Consider the following 27,308-nt stretch of genomic DNA (forward strand, 5'->3'; position numbering starts at 1 on the left):
ACACACTCATCATCATCACCATCACAATGAGAGAGCTGTTCTACCAATGTGTCAGTCCTCATACACAGAAGACTAAATTTACAGTAGGGCATATATGCATGAGGATAAATATGCCATTTCAAGGTTTTAAATTCAGTCAGTAACATATCTGTAACTTATATATCTATAACTAAACACTTTCCCCCACAATCAGATCAGCGTGAGCTCTGAAAAAGCTGGCAAATCAGAACTTTAACTTGGAGAATAAATAATAGGGTTCCAGGAATCATGGAGCTTAACCCAAGCTCCCACAAGGCTCCAGCTTCCTCCCACAGTGCAAAGGCATGCATGTTACATTGACTGTAGGCATGAATGTGAGTGTGAATGGTGATAGCCCTGTGATAGACTGCTCAAAGCTCCAGTGCCCCTGAAATGTAAGGATGGACAGCTGGACTACATAGTCATCCATATGTATTCAGATCTATCCACAAATGGGTCTGTGACACTGGGGTTACTATTGTATATAGTGAGGTGACTAAATGTAGTCAAGTAAAAAGTGAAATATGTTCTACAAAAATGGAAAGACAAAGTTAAAGTTTTAAGATGCAGAAATACTGAATTTGTCTCCAAAATACCTCAATTTTTTAAAAGTAAATGCTAATAATAATGTGCTAATAATGTGTTTTCATTAACAGTGAAGCAAACTGCATGACAATTCCAAAACTTATAGATAGGGAGAAACGCTCTCCTTATTGGGTAAAAAGTACTTGTTGTTAATTAATTACACAATGAAACACTTGTTATGTTTTAGCACTGATCACAAAATGGTATAAAATTATGTTAAATACACAAATAAGATATTAAACACATTCAAAACAAAATGCATTTACATCTTAACTCATCTAATAAGAAACTTTATGTTAATGTCAAGTACTTACAGGTAAATACTGGATTCATTTCCACCAATATCTGGAGATTGTAACTTCTGAACCAGGATGATGATGATGCCAATGAACAGCACAAAGTTAACCTGTAGAATAAACCAGTTGTATAAAAGTAATACAAATATACTTGACAAAAGAAAGACTGTGTTTTTGCATCCTGGCTTCTCACCATAATTGAAGCCAGCACAGGTCCTTTTATCACCCACCAGATGGCAGCATGGTCATTCATGTCCCAGCAGCTAAGAGTGCATATGATAAAATGAAATGTTCAGCACATATGCAACAAAAACATGAGACTCTACTTACAGTGTTATTCATAACTCACCCTATATCATCAAAGTGCAGCCTCAGCACTGCCCAGATGGTCACACACACCGTCGGGGTCCCTGAAACCAACATCACCAAGTAAACAACATGACATTTGGAAATATGAATACAACGATAGCATGGCATGTAAGACATCTCACCCCAGCCTATTATGATGTACCAATAGAAGTATCTTTTCTCAGGGAAGAAGGTCTCCACTAGTAACGTGAAGAGATACAGACCCTCGATGAAGAGCCAGAAGTAGTTAGAAAGAACACAGTAGTGGAAGAATATCATCACCGCTCGACACTCCAGCTTCAAGAAAAGACAGATAAAAGCAACGTGCAAGAGAGTGTCAGCAAAGGTGCCACAAACCATCACCAGCATGAGTACAGCCTGCTTTACTGGCACATGTGCAGCTTGTTTTACTCACAGTGTGTATGAAGCAGTGCTCGCTGTCCTCTTTTGCATACAACACGCCGTCTTTGATGAAGACAGAAATAGCTCTTAAGATGAATGACACAAAGAGGTTCATGTGGATGAAGTTCCTGGTACAGTGCAGCTTCCTGTGTGAAGGAATAAATGTGAACACTCTGGATAAAAATTGATTATTTTGTAACTAATATTTTCTTTTCCCTGATAAACACACACAAGTGCTGTTCTGCAAAACACTGATTCACTGTTAACACATAGACAGGATACCAGTGTTAGAAGCATAAGTACTACTACTTCTGCCACATTAATTAGTGTCCATAGCCACTTGAGGCTGGCTCCAAAAGCATATCAGTCTCCAGAGACTTCCATAGGAAAATGTCCAAAAGGTAATACCAGTAATATGACCAATTTGGGTTTTTCTAAATCTGAAGTTAGGGGCGTGGCCATTTTGACTGTGAACCACTGAACTGGACCTCTCTGCTGTATTTGGAAACATTTTAATGGAATTATCTGATAATTAATATGGACTGCTAAGCAGAACAGACTACTCAAATAGTTTGTGCTTCAGTGTTGGTGAGTGAAATTTCAGTGTTTATTGTAGTGCGATAATAAAGACCTATTGGCAGGTATCTGCGTGTTTAACCTGTGGAGTTTATGGATGCCGTATCTTTTATATACAGTCAAGTCTGTCAGATCCTCACACTAACAATTTGTACCAACTTCATAAACTGAGCATCCACAGGCTGACTCATAAATGGCACAGAAAGATTCCATTACAAAGACGAGGTCCTTAGTACTCTCTACTTCACCTGTCAGTGGTTTTGATCTTGTAGCAGATGCATTTCATCTGGTTTAAAGTCAGTCTTATCTCCTATAAGACGTACAGTATTTCTCACCTGAACCTGCACAGGATGACCATGGCTGTGGTTAGAGAGACCAGAGAGGTGCTGTAGCCCACAGTGTACAGAGCTTTCACTGACACGTAATACATGTCCTACAATGGTGATAGAGACACAGAGCATTTCATGTAGAAAATGTCAAATACAACTGTGCATTAGACACAGTTGCAGATGCTGAGGTGCTGTTTAACTCACAGGGTGGGTGCTGTTTCCTTCCTCGTACAGGCAGGCATCAAGATAGTGGGGAAAGGGCTCCGACCAACCAAACTGAGTGCAATTGCGGCTAACCTTTCCCAATTCTGCAGACACAGAGCCCTTTACTTACTTACAGTAAACACGCCAAACACACCAATGTAATTCTACAGCAGTAGAGCTGTCTGAAATATAAAGATAAATGTATAGAAACAGACCGTAGTCTTCTTCACTCATAAACTGAGAGAAGAGTTCAGGACAATTGACCTCAACCACCTCCCCGAGCCTGGCAGGCTGCCAACATGTCAGATTGTCCCAAAACCACGGGCAATCTGGGGACACGACGGGGAGAAAAGCTCAGTGCTCAAGTCCAAAAAGCCATATGTTCATTTCATATCACTGCTACTATATCAAATTACATTTTGACCAGGTACCTTTTCTTTGTTTCCATCTAATTGGTCTTTGGACTAAATAAATCAATTATCAGACTACTACATGATGATAGTAGTAAAAAATAGTCTTTGCTGTTGCATCTTTTTCTACAACACTTTTATACAGGGATCGGTTTGCATCAGAAATCAAGGAGCAAGTCTCATAGATTTGTAACCTTTTAATTTGTTATTCTGTTTGAGTGTATTTACATGTCACTCTAAATTAGACACAGTTTTAAAGGATAACTGGAAAACAACTGGATATTTTAGCTTTAACTATAACTAATAATTTGTTGTGTAGTTACATTGGTGAGGTATGCCCTAATTTGATGATGTGGTGTGTTTGATGTCAAACATTCCAACGAAAAACACTAAAAAGCTGTGTTGAAAAGCTACCAAATAATTTGTCCCTTTTTTTTCTTCTGTGTCATAAAATATGATAGTGACAAGCCATCTTTTAGATTTATTGTGGGATTCTGCTGCCATTTTGTCCAGCATATATATATATATATATATATATATATATATATATATATATATATATATATATATATATACTGTTCCATGATTTGTCCCATTGCAATTAGGGAAGTTCTACAAAAACAGACTTATTTCAATTAAACTCTCGATTTAAACCCCGCAAAATGTGCTTTTTAAAAAAGGTATTCACAAACTAATGAAGCTCAGTGAGTAAATGTTAAGTAATTGGTCCCCATGTGTTCCACTGCCCCCTCAAAGTGAACAGTGGGCAGTGAACCAACATAAAGAACGGTTCTTTAAACAGAGCAACTGCACAACAACACCCTGGCTTGAATTATAATCAATCAATCAACTCAGCCATTCAACTTCTGCTCCAGATGCTCTCCTTTTAGTGTTAATTTAGTGTTGCATTTTGAATGTCTAAAGCTCACTTAAAACAGACCTTGAGTTAGAAATGGAGAGATGCCTGCAGAAAGCATGTAAAGTGGTACATCAGGTTTAAATTCTGTTTTTAGGACATTGTTGTTAGTGGTTGTTGTGACTGTTTTTTGCAAATAGTACAATGGGCTCTATATTCCATGCTTATATTATCATTAAAGTTTTAATATTAGCACTGGTCTGAAATTCTGTGGTACTGGTTACATAGTTTGCTTTTGTGTTTTGAAGCCAATTTCATGATGACAACAGCTTCTAGCTCATCTCAGTTCAGTGCAATTGCCATTTCTTTGTGTGTTTCAATTGCCCGAGTGATTTTCTTCTGTGCTGCCCCTCCCTTAGGCCAGTTCTGCCAGAGGTTTCTTCTTCATGGGTGTAACATGTTCCAAAGTAATCTGTTATTTTAATCAGTGAAATACTTGAAATACTGAATTATTTCTATGATTTCTAGTGCCATCACATGCAGCTAATGAAATGAAACATCATCTGGGTAGTGTAGGAAGGGTTGAAAAAATTTATATGGACTAAGTCTACCTAAAGACCAGTTGAATTAACATTTGCTAGAAGGCAGTAGGTTAACAGTCCAGGAATGTCAAAAACATCTTCCTGCCCTAGATTTAACAATACATTCTGCAGACTAGTAGACAGACAGCACAGACCATTAGGAAATGGGGGGTGAATCAGGATCTAACAACGTAGTCTAAGCACTGCTTTAATCAGTGAGCTTTCCTGTCAGAGATTATTAAACCTGCAGTTGTAAAAAATTGGTGCACATATACGTTAATGATATGGTTATATATGTGTGTCTGTTAAACCGACTCTTTGTATTTGACAGTGAATTTGTCCCAAAAAGTGAACATGTTTTGTTTCTCAAATTCAACTACTGCTGAAATGTTTGTAATATGCCAAGAAACCATGATATTACAATTTAAAATCTATACACGCAAACACCAAAAACAACTGCTAGACTCCCACAACCCACATGAAAAAGATATATATAAATCTTATAAAGTTTGTCTTGTGTGAAACTTGTATGAAAAGCATACAAGAGTGAAAACAGATACAAGAACCCTTGAAAAATTATATAAATTAAACTTGTATGTTTTGGATACTTACTAAAACAACATATGAAAGTAATGAGAAAGTGGCCACTTTAATGAGTGAATCATATAAGTTTTTACTATTTCTTTTCCATATGGGAATGGTTGCACAATAGTTGGAAAGTATTTAAGTAGCTAATGTTAGTTTACTCTGTAAGATTATCTAAATTCTAGCACCACAAAAAAGTTTTTAACAACACATAACAAATGTTTTTTTATTAAAGGTCTGTGGAGACAAAATAAAAGGCAAGGCTGGATATATATGACAAAGGGTTGTTGAATATGGAACAGTTCGCCGTTAGTTTCTGACAGTGAGAGTTAAGTCAGAAACTAAGGTCACAAAGGAGAACTGACACAAGTTGCCCATAGTTTTAATATTCCCTTCATTCATCATCTAATCAGCCAGAGAGACAGCTGTCACTCACCGATCAACTTTCATTTTCAGAATCATCATCACAAGACACTAACAACTAAAGCACGTGCCCTTGCTCCAAAAATACAGTCTTCCTGTGGCCTCATTAGTTATCCGATGCTTCAAATCAAGCACAGAGGCTATGAACTGTGAGGTTCGTTTTTTAAAAAACATTTTCCAAGGATCAGGTGAGTCATCTACAGTTTGTGGAGTTATCACCAGCTCATTAGCACGAAGAATCCAAAGATGCTTCTGTTTTAATACAAGTTTATCATGAAGGCAACAAAGACTCACCAAATTCTTGATTGTTGGAATCCAAGGCCATCATTTCCATGCATTTCTCCTGCTCCATCTTGATCACACAGTTAGAGGGGACCTGTTGGCTTGAAATCTAGAAGACAATACACACCCACACAGGGACACACACACATACAGAGAGTGTGTGTGTGAGTGAGAGAGAGAGAGTCAAGCAGCTAAAGAGCACATAGAAAAGATTCAAAGGCAAAGTGCTTGGTTGCTTCATTAGCCACTCATGTGCTTCAATCTACTGTGGGAGAGGTCTAAGTCCTGGGATCTGTCTGAAATCCCAACCAATTAAACTAATCATTTCAGAGCTGCTGGCTCTCTCTCCATTCTAACTGACCCACAGGACGACATTATTCCAATGAAAACAAGTCAGGAAAGATGAGCCTTTTTCACACCACACGTTGCCAAGCTTTAGTCCCATCTGTTCTGAACCACAGACATGAAGTTTATAATTGTGCTCTCCAGACATCCAGACACGGATGACTGCATGGCTACGACTGCAGACATGGAGGTTATGACCAGGGGCACATCATTTACAGCCCCTATGGTGAGGATCAAGGTATGAACATGTCTCTGTGCTGGCGTCAGTCCAGGAGACTCCACGTGTTAGCTTCAAGAGGAATATTAATCTGCTGAATAACATGGATAAGCTTCAAACATCTGGCATACACTGAGTGCAGTTTGTTAATAAATATTTATTATTTGATGTAATGATTTAACATAAATATTATTTTTTAAAAATGTTGTAGCTTAATTTACCAGGTAGCATAATTGGTTTGAAATAATTTTCAGTTTCATGTATCTTAAACCTTTCCTTTATACAGCTTGTCCATTGTTTGATTGCATCCTTTTCAGGCCATCATGTCTATAGAGCAAAGCTGAAGCTGGTGTTCTTTAATCAGAAGGAACAAACTGTCACTTGTCAGTAGGACGATTCTGAAAACAAACTGTAAGCCTATTAAAAATACAATTCTTTGACCTTGACTGAAAATGAAGATGGGGATTTCTCAGATATATACACAGGTGTACATGGATGTAATAATTAGAGCTAACTTGCATTTGAATGTTCATGAGTCACTGGTTTGCAGGTATTCAGACATCAGGACAGAGGCAAGTAAACACTGTTTAAGCTTTCAAATGGTAAATGATGACTTGAAAGAAGAGTGTTGGTGATTTGCAGTATGTGAATATTAATGAAACCAAGTTAAATAAGGAGAGATCACTTGGAAGAACCCAACATGATTTATTGAGATAGAGATAGATAGAAATGAATTTATTTGGCAATTAGACTCCGATGACCCATCATGGCAGTATGGAATCCCAGCAGTGATAGGATTTAGGACAGTACTCTGTGGAGTCTAGAGATTGGTGGTGAAGATGAAGACTGAGGTTTGGATGGAGCTCTGACTGAGGTGTCTGTGAGGTGGAGATGGGAAGGAGGTGGGTTGCACGAATGACAGCCTGAAAGGGAGAACGACGGAGAGCACAAATTTAAATCATGTAAAGTGGAGGCTGACAGGCTCGAAGAAGGCTTGCAAGAAGATGACTGGACTAGAGTAATGACGTCAGTGTTGAGACTGACAGTGTGGGAAAGCAGTAGACATGTACACAGAAAAGCAGGGACAGAAGGCAGATGAGTGATTAAAGATCTTCCTCATTGAACTTAAGCATATGCTTCATTTTTGATGATGTAAGTACTAATAGTGCACTGCATGTACACCCACAAAATTTTCAGACCTTATCTTGTAATTATGAGATGATGTACAATGGACTAATGAGCCAATAAATATAATTATCCCAGTAATTTGGATAATCAGGCTTTGTGATTTATAGATTCGGTCAAAAATCATTTACTATATAGATAGATTTGCAAACTAAAGTACATTTCAAGTAAAGGAAATTGAAACCACTTGGTTAAAATGTCAAGAACATCCACTCATGTGTTTCAATTAGTGTCTGTTTAACTCAGATTAAAGTTGCTGAAAATTACATCCATTAATCAAAAGTAGAGATCTATTCTAGTAAAACAAATGGAAACACTTGTATTGGGCATTTTGGCTACAGATACATTTCAGCTGTTGCTAAATATAGCAAACCTTTGTGTATTGATAAATCACACAATTGGATAACAATTGTTGATTCTCTGTGTTTTAGATTTAGCATCTAACTAAAATATGATGTTTTTATTTTCATTCATGTAGACATTAAACTGACTGCATTGGCTTGCAGTAGGGACGTGATTGAAATGTGGGCTGTGAATTTTATTAAACTCTGAGGTGTAGAAAAACATCCACCCTGACGAGTTCCACATTCTGCTTTTAGATTTTCGATTTTAGACTTTGGGACTGCTCTCTAAGTGCATATGAGACTAAGTCATAGGAAGCAGAGGTATTAAAATGATAAGTGGCTTGAGAGGCAAAGACATACAGTGTATTCGGCTTCCTCTGTTTATGTCTCTGCTCTGTAACCTCCTGTGGTTATATCATATCTGTCTGCCCTTGGTCACACTGCATCAGATCAGCATCAAATATTAGTATGTTGCTTGTCTGACTAAACTTGATCGTGGGTTTTTATTCTTATTTCAGTAGATTGTTATGTGAATCTTACAACAGCTCAGAATGAAGTTGAACTAGTTTACAGGTTTTTCCCATCAAAAAACTAAATAATTGGGGGGGGGGGGGAAGGGATAAATAGGGATTTGTTTTAAATCCCTATTTTACAGATTACTTATTTTATTTATTTTAAATTAACCAAAGAGATTTTTATTCTTTATTAAATAATTATTAAATATTATTTATTTATTAAACACACCTAAATACCTCCCTCACATTTTCTCAGTTTAGACATTTTTCATACGTTTTCTGTGTGCTATTGTGAATAAAATATGGGTTTATAAGTTTTGCAAATTCATTTTATTCAGTTTTTATTTTCACTTTACACGGAATTGCAACTTTTTGGGAATTGGGGTTGTCATCCAGGGAGTGTCTCCATTCTTTTACCAGCTCCAGCAGAAAAACACGTTGACAAGGAGAGATTTCTTTGAAGGTCAGACACTTTCTAAATCCTGTATTTGTATTCCATATGTCCTTAGTGCCAGATGAAGGGTTTTGAACAGACTTGGCAACCATTGCTCTGTCTTCTGTTATACAGAACAAGATGCTAAATAAATTTCCTCGTTTTTGGTTAGCACTGGTTTGTGTGGGTATATGCAGCATCGTTCACTGACTGACTTGTACAACTGAAGCACTATATTCAATCTAAAAGTTTTCACTTGCATTGTACATGTTTCTTAATAAAATATTTGAAACAGACTGATATTAAACTGAGCTTAGAAGTAGCTATCATTACAAAACATACACACTAGCAAAACAATCAAGTCATAAGACAACGGTTACTGAAGATTGCAAATGTATGATTTAGAATTAAAGGAAAGGGGACCATAAATAAAGTTGGTATATCTGGCAAGAGAGTTATTACAGTTATGATAGTTTTAACAGACAAATTGAAATATATATTATTTAAAAGCATATATATGTTAGCAAAACAACATTGGCCAGTACATTATTATATAATTCTAACAGTATCAATAACATAACACTGGTTTATGTTTACAAAGTTGCAAAGTTTAGTTTGAAAGAACTTCAAATAACTTTAAACACATACTTGGTAATTTTGTAACAATTGTAAATTATTTTGGATATCCACACAAGGTAGTAGCTTTATCATGATACAGGATACAAGGCCTGTTGAGTCTGTGTTTTGTCCCATCATCCTCCCCTCACCACCAACTAGTTCTGGCAAATGACTGGCCCTCCATGACCCCGGTCCTGTTAAAAGTGTGTTTTTCCTTCCCACTGTTGCCAAGTGCTCACATATACCCAGTGCTGGGAAGGTTACTTTTAAAATGTATTCCAGTACAGATTACAGAATACATGCCCCAAAATGTATTTTGTAACGTGTTGTCAATGAGAGTAACGTATTCTGAATACTTTGGATTACTTAATATATTACCATGCTTTTTACAACTACATGAATGTACTATTGCTGTGTGATTTATTGCTTTTACTGAAGGTTATTCGTCATAGCAATGCCAACTAGATTTTTAAATCTTAATATAAAATGAGTAACAGGGTGGACATTAGGTGAGGCTGCACTTTTTTCAGTGATCTCGTATAGAAAACTATTCCGCTCCTATATAAAACAGGTCCGCAGCTCCGAACCGTAAAGGTGTAAAACCGTAAAGGGACCTCTGGCTAATACGTCAGGTTCTGTGTCGGGCTCGTAGCCAAAAACTAGCTTTACTTTGTTGTCTGGGTCAACTTTGCTAGTGAGAGACAGAGAGAGGCGTTGAAAGGCTCCAACGGAACTTATTGTTTCAGAGGAAAACACGAACACAGTGTACAGTTGAGTCTTAAAAGCTTTCTTACAGCTGGGCTCGTCAGGCACTGTTTTTGGCTGCAGTGGTTATTATTATATTTACATGCTTCCAGCTCCCGTTTCTGCCCCGTGACAGCTTGTACTTTTCCACTCTCCTTTTTCTCCCTCCTTCGCTCACAGACACATAACAGGTATAGCAGTCCATTCTCCCTGCAGCACGGACTACTAGCACGACTAAAGACTGTAAGCTCTCCATTTATTTCCCTTCCTTCAAACACCTTTGAATTCAAACACCATTCATTTTGTGTGTATGTGGGTATGAGTGATTACATACATAGTGACGATTTGTAAATATTAACTACTGTCTTCTGTGTCCCTTGACAGGAGAGGCCATTCTTTCCTCACACAGTTAACAGGCTGGAATAATGCTGAACAATCCATGAATAAATGATGAGGATACATCTTTATCCATTATTCCTGTCACATGCTGATCAATGAATTATTGATGCAGATACTCCATATGGTTATTCTAAGTAAATTAGTGTACAAGTGTGTGAAAATCAATCTAATATGCAAACACTGCTGAAGTGAATCTCCACCTGCTGCAAACAGAATGTTTCAGAAGCACTTTGACATGAACAGTTATCCTTGCTGCACACGTTTTCATAAACCCATTTATAAGACATGAGTAAAGAAATAACACTTACCGAGGGCATAAGGAAGAGTAGGGTGAGGGTCAGTGAATTGATCTTTGCACCAGACATTTTTTTTACTTCTTAGGAGTTTCCTCTACAAAAAAAGATCCAGCACTAAACGTGATGGGATGTCACCTCACCTTGGGATCTGAAAATCACAAGTGTGGAAAAGTATGAAACAGCATGTCTACATTACATCTCATTAGTAGTTATAGACAGACACTTAGCATAGTTTTATATGATTGCTTTCAATAGAACATTGCTTTGATGAGTGGTAGAAAGACCTTTCTAAAACCTCTGAATAAAACTGAGATCTGCTAACTGTAAAGACCACACCCTAAGACATCATTTTCACCGACATGAAAAAAGCCACTGACCTCATGCCTCGAGGCACTGTCCACTGGTAGAGAGAATTAGCATGAGAACAGAAAAAAACTGACAAATGGACCTAATCCATAGCAGCAAAAGACCCCACACAAAGTAAAAGACCCAAAGGATACCCTTAATGCAGGAGTCAAGGGTTTAGGTTTTTACTTTAAAATAAATCCTCGATATCTGGACTTGTTTTAGTGTTAAGGTCCATTATGGCCTGTATTTGTATAGCGCTTTACTAGTCCCTAAGGACCCCAAAGCGCTTTACACAACCAGTCATCCACCCATTCACACACACACTGGTGATGGCAAGCTACATTGTAGCCACAGCCACCCTGGGGCGCACTGACAGAGGCGAGGCTGCCGAACACTGGCGCCACCGGGCCCTCTGACCCTCTGACCATTATGTTTTACAACCATTATGTTTTTACAAAGGCAGTATTGCATGTGCACAATGCACTGTGAGTCGAGGAACTAAAGTGATTTCACTTCACTGCACATTTCTAATGTGTATGCCAAGAATAAAGGAAATATAGAGTTTATGGCTGTGATTTTTTGTTTGTTGAAAGGAAACAAGACAAGTGATAGTAAGGTGTTCCCCATTTCACTAATTTGTGCCTCCTCATATCCTCTATCCTCTGATGAATTTATCCCTGGATTGAATGGTAATTTGAATTGAAGACGGCTTGTCAGATAATGCATGTATGAAGGATTACAGTGAATCCAGAAAGTATTCACAGTAGTTCACTTGTTCAGCGTCCATGTAACCTGAGCCCTATTTCAATGTGGATTAAATTAATTTTTCATCTCAAAGTTCTACACACAAATTGAGATTCTTGCAAATTTCTTGGAAGAATTTCTTGCAAATTTAGCAAAACAAAACAAAAAATTCCCTTCCCGGGCAGTCAATCCTTCAAGCTCGGGTCCTCTACCAGAGGCCTGGGAGCTTGAGGGTCCTGCGCAGTATCTTAGCTGTTCCTAGGACTGCGCTCTTCTGGACAGAGATCTCCGATGTTGTTCCCGGGATCTGCTGGAGCCACTCGCCTAGCTTGGGAGTCACCGCACCTAGTGCTCCGATTACCACGGGGACCACTGTTACCTTCACCCTCCACATCTTCTCCAGCTCTTCGCTCAGCCCTTGGTATTTCTCAAGTTCCTTGTGTTCTTTCTTCCTGATGTTGCTGTCATTCGGAACCGCTAGATCTATCGCTACAGCCGTCCTCGTCTGTTTGTCTACCACCACTATGTCCAGTTGGTTAGCCACCACCATTTTGTCCGTCTGTATCTGGAAGTCCCACAGGATCTTAGCTCGGTCATTCTCCCATTTTGACCTCAGGATTTCCAGGCCATACTTGGCACAGATGTTTCAGTACACTATGCCGGCCACTTGGTTATGGTGTTCCATGTATGCCTTGCCTGCTAGCATCTTTCACCCTGCTGTTATGTGCTGGATGGTCTCAGGAGCATCTTTACACAGCCTGCACCTGGCGTCTTGCCTGGTGTGATAGACCCCAGCCTCTATGGATCTTGTGCTCAGAGCTTGTTCCTGTGCTGCCATGATGAGTGCCTCTGTGCTGTCTTTCAGTCCAGCTGTCCATCCACTGATAGGATTTCTGGATATCAGCCACCTCCTCTATCTGCCGGTCGTACATACCATGCAGGGGCCTGTCCATCCATGATGGTGCCTCTTCTAGCTCCTCTTTCTTGGGTTTCTGCTGCCTGAGGTATTCACTGAGTCCGTTAGGGCCATCTTCCTGATTTATTCATGGATGTTCGCTACCTCATCCTGGACCGTGGTGCTGACGGCCACCAGTCCCCGGCCTCCTTCCTTCCACTTAGCATGCAGCCTCAGAGAGCTGGACTTGGGGTGAAACCCTCCATGCATGGTCAGGAGCTTTCTTGTCTTGATGTCAGCAGCTTCTATCTCCTCCTTTGGCCAGCCTATTACCCCAGCAGGGTACCTGATAATGGGCAGGGCCAAAGTGTTTATAGCCCAGATCTTGTTCTTGCCATTCAGCTGACTCCTCAGGACTTGCCTGGTACTTGGTGGTTGCACCTTTCCTACCTGCCTCTTCATTGTTCCCATTTGCCTGTGGGATCCCATGGTACTTGTAACCAATGTTCCCTCTAATTTTTCATGTGTCTGAGCGAAAACACAAACTCCCTGAGCGGTCTCTTGAACCACTGTGAGCAACAGCAGACGTGTGCACGCCAGCATCGAATCTATCCAAGTTACATGGTTTATTAAAATAAGCAAATTACAGCATTTACATTTATGTTAGACTACTTTTAATTAACTGCTTTAGCACATTTACAATGAAAATTAAAAACAAATCTTGTTCAGGACCTGTGTAGTATGTTAACACTATTGGAAGTAAAAAATAACTTGAACTGCAATTTTGAAAACACAACTTTCTTGTTTTTTTTCTTTTTTCTTTTATAGAGTTCTGACTTGTATTATGAGTCTGTGGTCTGGCAGAGAGTCCTGTAACTCTTTGTCTGCAAAATACAGTATATAATGACCAATGTTGGGTAATTAATTATATAGTCACTTCTTCAATAAAGTAAGTGAGTTTTGCAAACAACAAAGTTTTTTTCAGCTATTTACCTAAAAATGCAGCCAAGGCGGTTTTTTAAATAAACATTTCAAACTATTTACAGAACATTCAGCTGCTCTGCATCATCTGATGCCGCACAAATTATTTGTGCCACTCCAAAAAAAAATTTCTGTCCACTATGAGATAAAGAAGAACAACAGCCTGATACCTGCAGGCCTGACAACAGGAGATGTATCACTCCTGTAACACCTGTAACATTCAGCAGTCGCCTCATTGTTCTGACACACACAACAAAACTATTGACTACACTACACACTAACTACACAAGATTTGCGCTAAACATCGCAAATCTCTCACATCTCAAAACACCGCCGTCACTCCTAAAACTTCCCTCTTTCCTAAACAACTAAATGCCATGTTGCCATATCATTTTTTGATTGGTCCACATGGTACATTTTTCCACCAATAGGAAAGGCTGGGGGAGTTGGGAGGGGGGCTGTTTTTGCTCACAGGCGGAGAGTGCTTTTGAGCGTTTTCCTTATAAAACGCCGTTTTTACTGTTTCTTCCCACAGTAAATATAAACAATGATAGGAAAAAAACCAAGCATTGCATATATTTTTTTTATCATAACTCCAGTTTTACGTGGCCTATTAAAAACTGGTATAAAGTCCACACTCTCTTTATTTAGGCCTCCAACTTTCCCTCATCCAACGCCTGCAACTAGTCCAGAATGCCGCAGCACGCCTTTTAAGCGGCACTAGAAGACATGACCATATCACACCCACCCTCGCCAACCTTCATTGGCTCCCCGTATGTTTTTTAAAATCCTTTTATACACTTTTACAATTTTAAATAACCAGGCACCCAGCTACTTAATCGACCTCCTTGACCTATACATCCCCACGAGAGCACCAATGTCTTGACGGAAGAGTAGGGGGATCGTGCTTTTGCTTTTACCGCACCAAAACTCTGGAACAGCTTGCCGATTGATGTCCGTGCGTCGGAATCCATCCAATCCTTTAAATCACGTTTTAAAACCCACCTGTTTAAGCTTGCCTTCCTAACAACTTAGTTTTTAACTTTTCCCCGGTCCATGCTTGTTTCCACGTCACCATCTTAAAACTGTATTTTCTTTTGCTGATAACTGTATTTTCCTGCTCCTTTACTGCTGTAACCCCACAAATGCGCCTTGTCTGTGAAGCACTTTGATGTACCTGGGTCTTTTAAATGTGCTATAGAAATAAAATTGAAACTGAAACTGAAACTTTTTTCATCAACTGTCCTGCTCACATCTCCAATGGTTGTACACGTTGTCATTAATGTGGCTTCACTCCACATCAGCCACGCCACTTTGCTAGCTAAAACACCGGTGCCGGCACATAAGAACGCTGTCATAACCTGTCAACGACGTTGATTAGGTGCGTATATAAGAATGTGAATCGCATCACTGAGGCGGTTAAGGCCTATGCAGAACAGCAGTGGGGTCAGAGCATCTCCTTGGTAGATTCCACACTTGATGGTGATTTGTGCTATGGGCTTGAAGTTGGCCTCTAGTGTTTTATGGCACATCCCCATTGAGTTCCTGATGAAGGCTCTTAGGGTCCTGTTGATCTTGTATAGTTCTAGGCATTCCAGGATCCAGGTGTGGGGCATTGAGTCATAGGCCTTCTTGTAATCAATCCAGGGATTGCACAGGTTGGTCAGCCTAGTCTTGCAATCTCATTAGTTACTTATGATGATAAAAATCTTTTGCCCATCACAGTTTGTGTGTGTGTGCAATATTAAAAAGGTAAATCTTGTAACATTACACCATGTTCTGAATTTGTAAAAAGTAATGTCACTTATATTTGAGCAGCAGTAGTTGGGGAAGGAATTATTATTGCAGTCGTGCCACATGTCGTATTAAACCGGCATTTTAAAATGAGACTGCAAGGCGAGGGTGCTTCACATAGTTCCTATTGCCTGGACTCCTCCCTACTCATGTCTCTTGAGAGTAAGATATAAGTCAGAAAGATGAGAACTGAAGATGTGGGGAATGAGAAAGGGGGTATGTTTTTACAGCTTTATTGTTGTTAAGAATGCCCAAAAGACCCATGGCTGTGTCACTGCGTTCTCAGACAAAGCTCTCAGATAAATTCTCTCAGTTGGTGAAGAGTCGTTTTCATCAAACAGACCATTTCTTCTCTTAGAAAAAATAAAGTATCATTCAGCAAATTTTCTTCCTTACCTTACACTGAGGATCAATTTGAAAATGTTGAACATAACACGCTTATCTTGCTGTAGGGACAAAACCTGCTTGAACCACATGATATCTTTAGTCTCACTGCATTGCAACACAAAGAGCAATAGCGCTCTAAATATTTTGATATATATATATATTTTTTCAATTTGAAAATAATTATCTCTACAGTACGTCAAATGTTGTTAATGTGGGATTTAAATTGCCGACTCAGGTTTTCACTCATCCATATTCAGCACAGTTTTGTCAGTCAGTTCTATTTTCAGATTTATTATCATAGAGAAGAACTCTTGTATCGTGAATGCTGTGCAGAAGAGACTCAGTCTGCCAGCACAGCTTAAGTGATGGACGTTTTCATTCCAAGTACTGGAGACCAAGCAAGAGACATTACAGTGGACTGTACGGTAGGCCTTCATTAAAGACATAGTTTAAAAATCTTGAATCTGCAACTCACAAGCAGAACATTAATTATTAACACAAATAACGCAATGTTTTGAGAAAAAAACACCGAACATCCTTTCATCTGTGCTGAAGGAGAGAACATAAATATGTTCAGAATATTTGTTTTGAGTTCATAGGGAAATGCAGTTTGAAAACCAAGAAAAGAATATTATTTCCCCTACAGCATCAGTTGTGAACCATTACAAAGTCACTATCTTGCTATCAAATGACTGAGTATTCAAACTGTACATGAACCAGCAGGTCAGGTTGTGTCCGTGTAAAGAGCTCTTGTGTATGCATGTGTGAGCCCTCATGGATGCACCGTGACGCAGCAGGCTTAGAGGGCTTGCATGAACAAAGCCAAGTATCAGGACTGGGCCTGGGGCATCATCCCACAGGGAGAACTTGGCAGCTTGGCATTCCTACTCTACCAAAGCCCTGCCAGCACAAGCTCCTCCTTCTGCTGTTGTCAAGAGCAACCGCTGAGAGAGCTGCTGAGTTTGGATCTAAAGTGGACCACGTGGCCCTGGGACCTCTTTCTGCTCCTTCTTGAGCTCCACTGTAAATAGTGCCCCTTAAGTTTTCTAATGTGCTTCTATTTATCTCTTAGACAATAAACACCAAAAAACGTAGTAGAAACAGCAGAATCATTAAAGCCTAAAATCAGTCGGTTTTCAAGTCCTGCTGTTAGACCACAGCCACACAAACACTACCTTCACTTGCAGTTTAAAGTAAGAAGGACACACACACATCAGACAAGACTCAACATGAATGGGAGTTGCTTCATTGCCAAAGCCACCTCAATCACTTCTAATGCTCTTCCTTAGAAAAGCTTTCATGGTAAGTGCTAAAGCACAATCTCCCATGAATTCATTTATTTTACACAACACCATGCATCACAGCATTGATGATATATTACCAAGGTGTAGAGAAAAAAACAAAAAAAAACAAAAACAAAAACCTAACACTTCAGTTTCATTTCCATGACACTGGATTGTTTAGGAAAGCACCTACAATCTTTCTTTTTTTAAAGAACGCTTTCCTTTACGGTCCCATCAGTTTAGAAAAACTTAGATAAAGTAACTCAAGCTCAGCTGAAATTCATTATACTAGAGACTTGATAGGTCTGTCTCTCAGACTGCATACAGTCTGAACACACCTTGTGAACATATTGTATGCCCCGCCAATGCAGTCCATGAAACCAGAAACTAAAACTCAGTGGGAAAAAGCCAACATTTACAGCATCTCAAATATCCTCCTATCTCCATGTGTGTGGCTATTTAGGGAGATTTTGTAAACAGCAAACGCACTGCACATTAAAAATGTTTGTGATTTGATACATAACATTGAACCTAAATCATGCTTCAGTTTCAGTGAATGAGAGATAGAGTAAATATTTAGATTGCTGCCAGTGTAACCATACTCCAGTACTCCAACTAGGCACCCGGAACTGTCAACACCTCCCACTCTGAACTGCCTGAGGCCAGCTCCATCGAGTGCAGTTGATACGCTCGTCTTGGTCTTTCTTTTCAGTTGATTTGAAATTAAACACCAGGAAAGCAGTGTTTTATCACGTCTGCTGATTTATTAGTTGCGGTTTCATGGATGAGTTTTTGCTTTATTCATGTACGGATGGAAATTGTCTAAGTGTGGCAACAACAGGTCCCACTCTGTGCAGCAAAGGTTTTCCTCCACAATCAGGAGTATAGACATGAGCGCTGGTACACCATCAGCATGTTGTGTTTCCGACGCTGCTTCGAACCTCTGACATCATAAACCGTAGTTTAAGAAATGAAACTGATTATTATTATTATTATCATTATTATTATTATTGAGATATGCAGGAAATTCTGGTGCCATCTTGACTTACAAGACTCCAGATATGACCTACATTTCACCTCAGTACTGGAACAACGGTGGGCGTGTTCCCTATTAAAGCCTTCTGTCAGCAGCATCTCTGGTCTATATTTTTTGTTTATTTGTTTTAAGTCAGACTGTCCTATCAATCACAAAGGACATCAAACACACTCAGGAACTTGCTTCCACACTTGCTACTCCAACGTTTCTTACACTTGGACTTGTATTAAGTCACATCCTAGTACAGGGAGTGCAGAATTATTAGGCAAATGAGTATTTTGTCCACATCATCCTCTTCATGCATGTTGTCTTACTCCAAGCTGTATAGGCTCGAAAGCCTACTACCAATTAAGCATATTAGGTGATGTGCATCTCTGTAATGAGAAGGGGTGTGGTCTAATGACATCAACACCCTATATCAGGTGTGCATAATTATTAGGCAACGTCCTTTCCTTTGGCAAAATGGGTCAAAAGAAGGACTTGACAGGCTCAGAAAAGTCAAAAATAGTGAGATATCTTGCAGAGGGATGCAGCAGTCTCAAAATTGCAAAGCTTCTGAAGCGTGATCATTGAACAATCAAGCGTTTCATTCAAAATAGTCAACAGGGTCGCAAGAAGCGTGTGGAAAAACCAAGGAGCAAAATAACTGCCCATGAACTGAGAAAAGTCAAGCGTGCAGCTGCCAAGATGCCACTTGCCACCAGTTTGGCCATATTTCAGAGCTGCAAGATCACTGGAGTGCCCAAAAGCACAAGGTGTGCAATACTCAGAGACATGGCCAAGGTAAGAAAGGCTGAAAGATGACCACCACTGAACAAGACACACAAGCTGAAACGTCAAGACTGGGCCAAGAAATATCTCAAGACTGGTTTTTCTAAGGTTTTATGGACTGATGAAATGAGAGTGAGTCTTGATGGGCCAGATGGATGGGCCCGTGGCTGGATTGGTAAAGGGCAGAGAGCTCCAGTCCGACTCAGACGCCAGCAAGGTGGAGGTGGAGTACTGGTTTGGGCTGGTATCATCAAAGATGAGCTTGTGGGGCCTTTTTGGGTTGAGGATGGAGTCAAGCTCAACTCCCAGTCCTACTGCCAGTTTCTGGAAGACACCTTCTTCAAGCAGTGGTACAGGAAGAAGTCTGCATCCTTCAAGAAAAACATGATTTTCATGCAGGACAATGCTCCATCACACGCGTCCAAGTACTCCACAGCGTGGCTGGCAAGAAAGGGTATAAAAGAAGAAAAACTAATGACATGGCCACCTTGTTCACCTGATCTGAACCCCATTGAGAACCTGTGGTCCATCATCAAATGTGAGATTTACAAGGAGGGCAAACAGTACACCTCTCTGAACAGTGTCTGGGAGGCTGTGGTTGCTGCTGCACGCAGTGTTGATGGTGAACAGATCAAAACACTGACAGAATCCATGGATGGCAGGCTTTTGAGTGTCCTTGCAAAGAAAGGTGGCTATATTGGTCGCTGATTTGTTTTTGTTTTGTTTTTGAATGTCAGAAATGTATATTTGTGAATGTGGAGATGTTATATTGGTTTCACTGGTAAAAATAAATAATTGAAATGGGTATATATTTGTTTTTTGTTAAGTTGCCTAATAATTATGCACAGTAATAGTCACCTGCACACACAGATATCCCCCTAAAATAGCTAAAACTAAAAACAAACTAAAAACTACTTCCAAAAACATTCAGCTTTGATATTAATGAGTTTTTTGGGTTCATTGAGAACATGGTTGTTGTTCAATAATAAAATTATTCCTCAAAAAAACAACTTGCCTAATAATTCTGCACTCCCTGTATAATTGTAGATATGTTGATTTATTTGTGGCTTGCATAAATGAGCTCAACAGTATAAAAACATAAATACAAATATAAAAATAGCAAAAATGATTTCTGCATATTGAGTTCCTCATTTATTCCTTTATGAATGGTTAAAATCCTATTTAAGCACAGAGTTGTTGCAGCACCTCCTTGCCTCATACAGCAACAACTCCATTCATTTAGATAACCCCCACCCCCTCTTTCCCACAAATAGAGTGACCCATAGAGGAACAGACCTACAGTTTCTCAGTACAAACATGATCATGCGTGGGAGGAAGGAGTGTTTTTGCTTCTTCCCATCAGAGAGCAATGACTGTACTGTTGAACAGAATCAACCCGTAGTTCAAAAATGGTTAATGGCAACATTTCTGCTTGAATATGTCTAAAATAAATGCTGACAAGTTAGTCTGTAATAATGGTGTTAATAATGGAGACACAAATTTCACAAATCTCCAGGCCAGAAAAGAATAGCCAGACTTCTTCAAAATGATAGAAAGGCAACATTTGACACAGATGGGCTACAGCAATAGAAGTCCATACCGGGTTTCCCCTTCCATTACCTAAAAGCAAAATACATGGGTTGACTAAAACTGGACAATAAAAGATTGGAAACATCTTCCCTTGCATAAAATACATGAAATCATGGATCCATCCTGCCTAATAATGTGGGGTATTTTTTCTAGGGACGTTTTGGGCTCCTTAGTACAAACTGAGTACTACCCAAGTACTGTTGATGACTATTTCCATCCCTTTATGACCACAGTGTACTCATCTCCTGGTCAGTACACTGCCATAGTCATATACTGTAGTTACATATGTACTGTGTTTGTATATATGTAACTGTGAGTATATATGATCAATCAACATGGCTGTGGCCAACCACACATTTCCAATCTACAAAAACACCTAAAGACCATCTGGAACCATTTTCAATGGTGTGGTCAATAATCACAAATACATAAGTAGCGTAGTTGGAAAGGACAGCTATAAGTTCATGACAGAATGTTTATAATGTTTCACCTAAAAGTTACAAAGTGATTCACAGAAACAAAATAAATTAAAAACTTTGAATAAGAGCAAAGGAAAACAGAAATCTGAAAAGCAGTGGAAGCAGACAGCATTAATATTCATTCTTGAACTCTTGGATCTAAATGTTTGCAAGATGATTACTGGAAAACATTTTAACTGTGTGATTAACGATCAAATTAATTTGATTTACAATATTTCCACACAGTGCAACTGTGGTAGCAGCTGAAGCAGAAAGCCAGGGGCAAAGGAGCAAAGGAGCAATAGCTGCGATTAATGAAGGGAGACATACTGCTGTCCAATACCCAACAGAAGAAACAAGAATTGAAAGCAGTAATTCATTGTGAAGTTATCTATAGAAACTCTCCTGATAGAAATTTGTGCACATTCTTCCTGTGCATCCAAACATCACATGAAAGATAACACTGGGGAACTCAGGAAATTGTGGGCAGTGGCCAGCAGGGAGTCTAGAGAGGGCACAATCTCACACGATCACATAGCCAATTGACTATATCTATTAGCACTATCAATCTCTATATAGCACCAAACTGTGATCAACTCACAAACATTTGTTTAAATAATAACCAAACTGGTCCTACTTAAAAACAAACATATTGTTACCCATGAACACACATAAAATGAGAATGCATGAGTGTGTGTGGGTGTTTGCCTGTAAGCTCAGCAGCTGCTCAGAATTCTCCTCCCCAAGCTGTAATCAGTGTCCTAATGAGTCTCAGCGGCTTTCATGTTGAACAGTGTCAGCCTGGATGTGTGTAATGTTTGATGCTTCGTTTAAAGAGCACATACCTAATTAAAAAAAAGCACACACTTATGCACACAGAGGCACAGTCACTCTCTAAACTAAACATACACACAATGTGGAGACTGCGGTCTGTACTTTGAATAAACATTCGTGTAAAGTTTCACCCAAGAGACTGAGAATAAGTAAAGAAGGGATGGAGAAAGTAAGAGGGGAGCAGGCTGGCGAAAAAGAGCTGCATTATGAATATGTGGGTACTGAGAAAAACTATTCACTCGGGAGAAGAGGAATTGGTTCGCTCCGGCATAAGGAAAAGGAGAAGCAAGGATATCCTAATGATCACTCACCTGTAACACTGCTGCGGTGCCGAGAGACACTTTCTCAGTGATGAGATGTATCATTAGAAGGAAAAGAGACAGGGAGGAAAAAGCAGGATTGCAAAAAGCGTGAGCCTCCTTTGATTTTAGTTAGAGCAGTCTAGCCCCCCAGGATGTGTTCTGGTCAAGCTTGACAGCTGTTGTAGCCGGGAGAAGAGGCATGCACTGGCTTATCCCCCTCTACTCACTGAGAGAACCTCAAACCAAAACTATTCTTCTCTTTCTATCTCTAATCAAGGAGGTGCTTACTCCTCTTTTCAGAAAAATGAAATGTTCTTTTTGTGCTTCAAGATTAATTATCTCATGTGTTAATCCACCACCGGACTGTCTAATTCCCACTGAATATCTCACTAAGTCACTCAAGTCTCTGGCTCTATATTTAGCCCAAGGAATTATGGGAGGAATTAATATACACAGACATGACTTAGTCTTCATTATTTTGGAGATAGAGAGAGAGGTTCACGCATTACAGAGAGAGGGATGGAGAGTGGGAGACAAAGAAGAAAAGACAGTATGAAAACTGGCCTGGTTTCTCGCTCCTATTATGTCCCATTTTTCCCACAATTCTGTTGGGAATTATGCAGTCACAAGGCCGAGGCAATGGCTTTTTAAAGCGCAAAAGAAAGTAACAGTTTAAATAACATTAAAACATCCTCAAAATGCACCACAGCTAAGAGTCATTAAACAGCCAGATTCTCTGTGAGTGTCACAGACTGTATTGCCAATTTTCATGGCTACAAAAACCTGGCTGTAGGCAGGTGTGTTTTAGGAGCCAGTACATTACATTACTTTCAAATTACAATATTGTGAACACAATGAGACAGAGAGACAGCTATTTACCTTGCATTTGATTGGTTCCTGTGTGGCATAATTCATAACAGGCATAATATTATGACAGAATGCCTAATATTGAAGTTGATTTCTGCCAAAACAACCCTGAAGGAGAGCTGTGGTTATCTGGCATCAAGATGTTAGCAACACATCCTTTAAACCTTGTAATTTGCAAGATGGGGCCTCTATGAATTGGACTTGTTTGTCCAGCACATCCCACAGATGCTTGGTTGGATTGAGATCGACTGGATTGAAGATCAGGTCAATAAATCCAACAATTTGTTCCTCAAATCACTCATGAATGATTTTTGCTATGGTAGGAGCATTATCCTGTTGAAAGAGGCCACAGCCATCAGGGAATACTGTTTCCATGAAAGGCCGTAATGGTCTACAGCTATGCTGAGGTAGGTGGTGCATGTCAAAGTAACATCCACAAGGTATATACAAGGTTTTTCAGGAGAAAACCTTGGTTCGCAGCAGATGGCCGTCCCTCCTGAGCCTGGTTCTGCTGGTCATTTCTTGTTGTTAAAAGGAAGTTTTTGTCACAGCATTTTCTGTTTCTTATGTTTTGGTGTTTTTCTGTATTATGATTTATGTCTGATTCTTTAGCTATCCTGTTTTGATGAGTATTATAAATCAATGTTTCAGTTTGGTTCTGGTCATGAGTTTAGTTTGATGTTAATTCTTCTTTAAGTCTCTGTCGTCCCTGGGTTCCATGTGTTATATTCTTTCAGACTGCCTCTCAGCAGTAGCGGTTTTTGATACGGGCGACACAGGCGGTTGCCTGGGGCGGCATCGTGGTGGGAGGCGACATCACGGGCATCGGCTAAAAATAAATAAATAAAAAAATAGCTCATTCTCATGCTGCCCCGACGTCATGCCAGCGCATAGTAGGAATGTCATAGGCACCGATCGGTTTTCTATCGCCCATTTGCTGGGAGTAGGGGCGCCCTCCGTTTGCGAGGTGCGCCTGCTGCTTGCGGCACAGGGAGGAGAGGGCGGGGCGACGGGGGATTCTCTGGCTGGCTAGAGCGGCATCTAATAACCAACTTGCAAAAGAAAATAAAAAAGAAAAAGAAAAATCATGCAGACTTATAATTTGCACCGATGTTTTTTCGAAATTCTATATGCGAAAAGTGAGCGCGAGAGCCCTCGGTGCGCCTGCTCGCTGCTGGAGTCAAAGTAAACTTTATTGTCATCTCCGCTACATACAGTCCAGAGAGACGAGACACAAGGCTCCAGTTACAGCAGTGCAAGTAAACAAACAATAAATATAAGAAGAGTAAGAAAATAAATATACACTTTAGGACTCGGGGTAAAGGGATCAATTTAAAATTTATAATTTACAGTTTGATGATTTAAAGTCTCACACACAGTCTGCCCCCCCTCCACTTTCGTGGAGGGGGGCCGGCTGCTTCCAAATAGAGCACATTTCATTCATAATGATGTAAATCCAAGCCCATTATGTATTCATGATTTGAATCCTGGGTTGTGTGAAATCCCAGAAATAAACCCTACACAAAGTGAATCTGTGAGCTAAGGTGTAGGTCTATTAGGTTATGTAAAACGAGCAAAAGATGCAGGTAAGCAGATGTGTCATTGGATAATGGCAGGTCATCCTGAAACAATCAGAATCAGAATAATTTATTAATCCCTAAGGAAGTTATGCGGGTTACAGTTGCTCCAAGGAGAAATGGTAAAAATAGTAACAGTAACAGACTAAACTCCAAACAATACATTATGTTACAGATTTTAATATTAATTAGTCAATTGTTGATTTGTCCTGTTCTCATTGTATGACGAATTATCATGGCTGTTTGGTAGCCGTTTGCATACAATGCACACTCTCTCTCTCTTCATATGTGTGTGTGGTGGGGGGGAGTGTTCGCCCAGGGCGCCAAACAGGCTAGGACCGCCACTGCCTCTCAGTGTCAAGTCTGCGTCTTTGTGATTTGTTTTGTGTTTTGTGTTTTATTTTGATAGTCCCAGTCGGATGTCAGTGTGTTCTGTTTTACTTCTCCCCTGTCTGGTTAGTCTAATTTCTCCCAGCTGTGTCTCCCTCCTGTTTCCCATTCCCTGGTTACTCCCCAGTGTATATAAGCCCTGTGTTTTCCTTTGCTCTCTGTCGTGTCGTTAATGTCTGCTCACCCTCAGGTTTTGCTGTGTGTTCCAGTACCTGTTTTGCCTGCCTGTTAGTTTATTTTCCCTCAGTATAGTTAGTCTTCTGTTCAGTCTGCAACCCGCAATAAAGCTGTTTATTTTGAGTTCAACTTTTCCTCAGTGAGTCATGCATTCTGGGTCCTTCCTCCCTGCCTGCCTGCACACAGCCATGACAGTTTTTCCTTCCCACTGTCGCCAAAGTCCTTGTAGGGCTATATGATTGTTGGGGTTCTCTCTGTTCTCTTTTATTATTTTAGGGTCTTTTCCTCTTAAATTCTCAAAGCACCTTGGAGCAACTGTTGTGGATATTTGGCACTATATTAAAAAAACTGAATTGAATTGAACTGAAGCATCACACTGCCTCCACTGGCCATAGTGCATCCTAGTGCCAGGTTTTCAACAGAAGAACACCCTCTCTGCCATCACAAAGATGGCAGAGAGGGTGTGTGCTGGCCTAGTGGTGCAGGTCACTTTCTTCCATTGCTCCGTGGAACAGTTCTGACAGTCAGGCCCATTGTTGGTGCTTTTGGCAGTGGACAAGGGTCACCATGGGCTCCTTTGCTGGTCTGCAGCCATGCAGCCCCACACGTAACAAACTGGTAAGTACTGTATATTCTGACAGCTTTCTATCAGAACCAGCATTAATTTTTTAAGCAATTTGAGCTACAGTAGCTCGTCTGTTGAATCAGACCACATGGCCCTGCCTTCATTACCCATGTGGATCAATGAGCCTTGGCCACCCACGAGCCTGATGCTGGTCAAAGACTGTTCACCAGTCAAAAGATCGTAGTGATATTTGCACCTCTAGCAACTTGCATTTCCTGGTATGGGTCTGTTCACTGTACACACCGCCTCACGATTCCACATCCATACTGGGAATGCTGGAGACATGGAGTGGAGCAGCAAAAGCCCAGCTCAGAGTAAACAGTGACACCAGATACAATATTTAGCCCTTTAAAGCCAAGTGTATCATATTTAATACATGTGTGTTGTGAGTTTTTGAGACTTCTACATCATCAGTGTGACTTTTTTTACCCTCAAAAATGATATAAATTGCATGACACATTGTAATGACTAAATTGCAAACACAGAAAAATTTAAAATCATATATGTAGATTAAAATTTATATATCTACATTGTCTAAAGGTTCAACAAACACTGTATTATCAAAAAATTAAAGATTTCTGGCAGTTATTTCATTGGTTCCAGTTTTAAAAGGTTAGGCACAGAAAGAGAGATGGGGTGGTGAGTTGCAGATTTGCAGCAACTGGGGACATACAGCTAACGCCTTATGTGAAACAGACAATTGGATGTGTAAAACAAAATCAGCTGATCTCCTGTAATAGTGGCTGAGCTTTGCGGCCTGCCTGGAATAATGCTATGCTCAACATATTGTATTGAAATAGTAACATTACTTCAGTGTCATTTACAGTTACAGGTTCCTGGAGCATTAACAAACTTGAATTGAATTGAACTGCAAAGCACATGTGTCGTTTTGGGGAGCTGGAAAGATCACCTCCCAATATTTAGAGCAACCCCTGCATACCAAAAATAAAAACACAAAAGAATCTCATTGAATACAGCCACTACATTTTTTGTGATGACTGTAACTGCAGTTATATAACCATGGATGAGCCAGAAGGAAGTGGGATAAGGACAAATGTCTAAATACCAACTAAGCAGTGAATGTACACGTGAAAACACACCGCATATGCAAACACTGGAGGCTGTACATATCTCAATGTACAATACTCAATACCTGCTGTTATTAACACACAACCACTGCACTATAAAACGTTTTTTCTGCTGCTGTAACAATGTGAATTTCCCAACTTTTGGACTAATAAAGTTTATTTTATCTTGG

General features: G+C 39.8%; 1 protein-coding gene across 3 annotated transcripts in view; it reads right to left on the reverse strand.

The window, feature by feature from the left end:
• adcyap1r1b (adenylate cyclase activating polypeptide 1b (pituitary) receptor type I) overlaps positions 1-27,308 on the reverse strand; it is a 37,192-nt gene that overhangs the window by 6,446 nt on the left and 3,438 nt on the right. For all 3 annotated transcript variants that reach the window (XM_086268033.1, XM_086268034.1, XM_086268035.1), the window contains 10 exons: positions 11,004-11,139; positions 5,908-6,004; positions 2,974-3,087; positions 2,759-2,862; positions 2,561-2,658; positions 1,663-1,795; positions 1,391-1,544; positions 1,249-1,309; positions 1,093-1,162; positions 918-1,009 (listed from right to left, as the gene is read on the reverse strand). In XM_086268033.1, coding sequence (XP_086124159.1) covers positions 918-1,009; positions 1,093-1,162; positions 1,249-1,309; positions 1,391-1,544; positions 1,663-1,795; positions 2,561-2,658; positions 2,759-2,862; positions 2,974-3,087; positions 5,908-6,004; positions 11,004-11,060 — 980 coding nt within the window. In that variant the 5' untranslated portion in view covers positions 11,061-11,139. The remainder of the gene's footprint in view (positions 1-917; positions 1,010-1,092; positions 1,163-1,248; positions 1,310-1,390; positions 1,545-1,662; positions 1,796-2,560; positions 2,659-2,758; positions 2,863-2,973; positions 3,088-5,907; positions 6,005-11,003; positions 11,140-27,308) is intronic.

The sequence above is a fragment of the Aulonocara sp. 'chitande type north' Nkhata Bay genome, linkage group LG17, assembly GCF_057382095.1.
Source record: "Aulonocara sp. 'chitande type north' Nkhata Bay isolate Kocher_YH1m ecotype deep benthic linkage group LG17, A_spYH_male_GT1.1, whole genome shotgun sequence".
Classification (NCBI taxonomy): domain Eukaryota; kingdom Metazoa; phylum Chordata; class Actinopteri; order Cichliformes; family Cichlidae; genus Aulonocara; species Aulonocara sp. 'chitande type north' Nkhata Bay.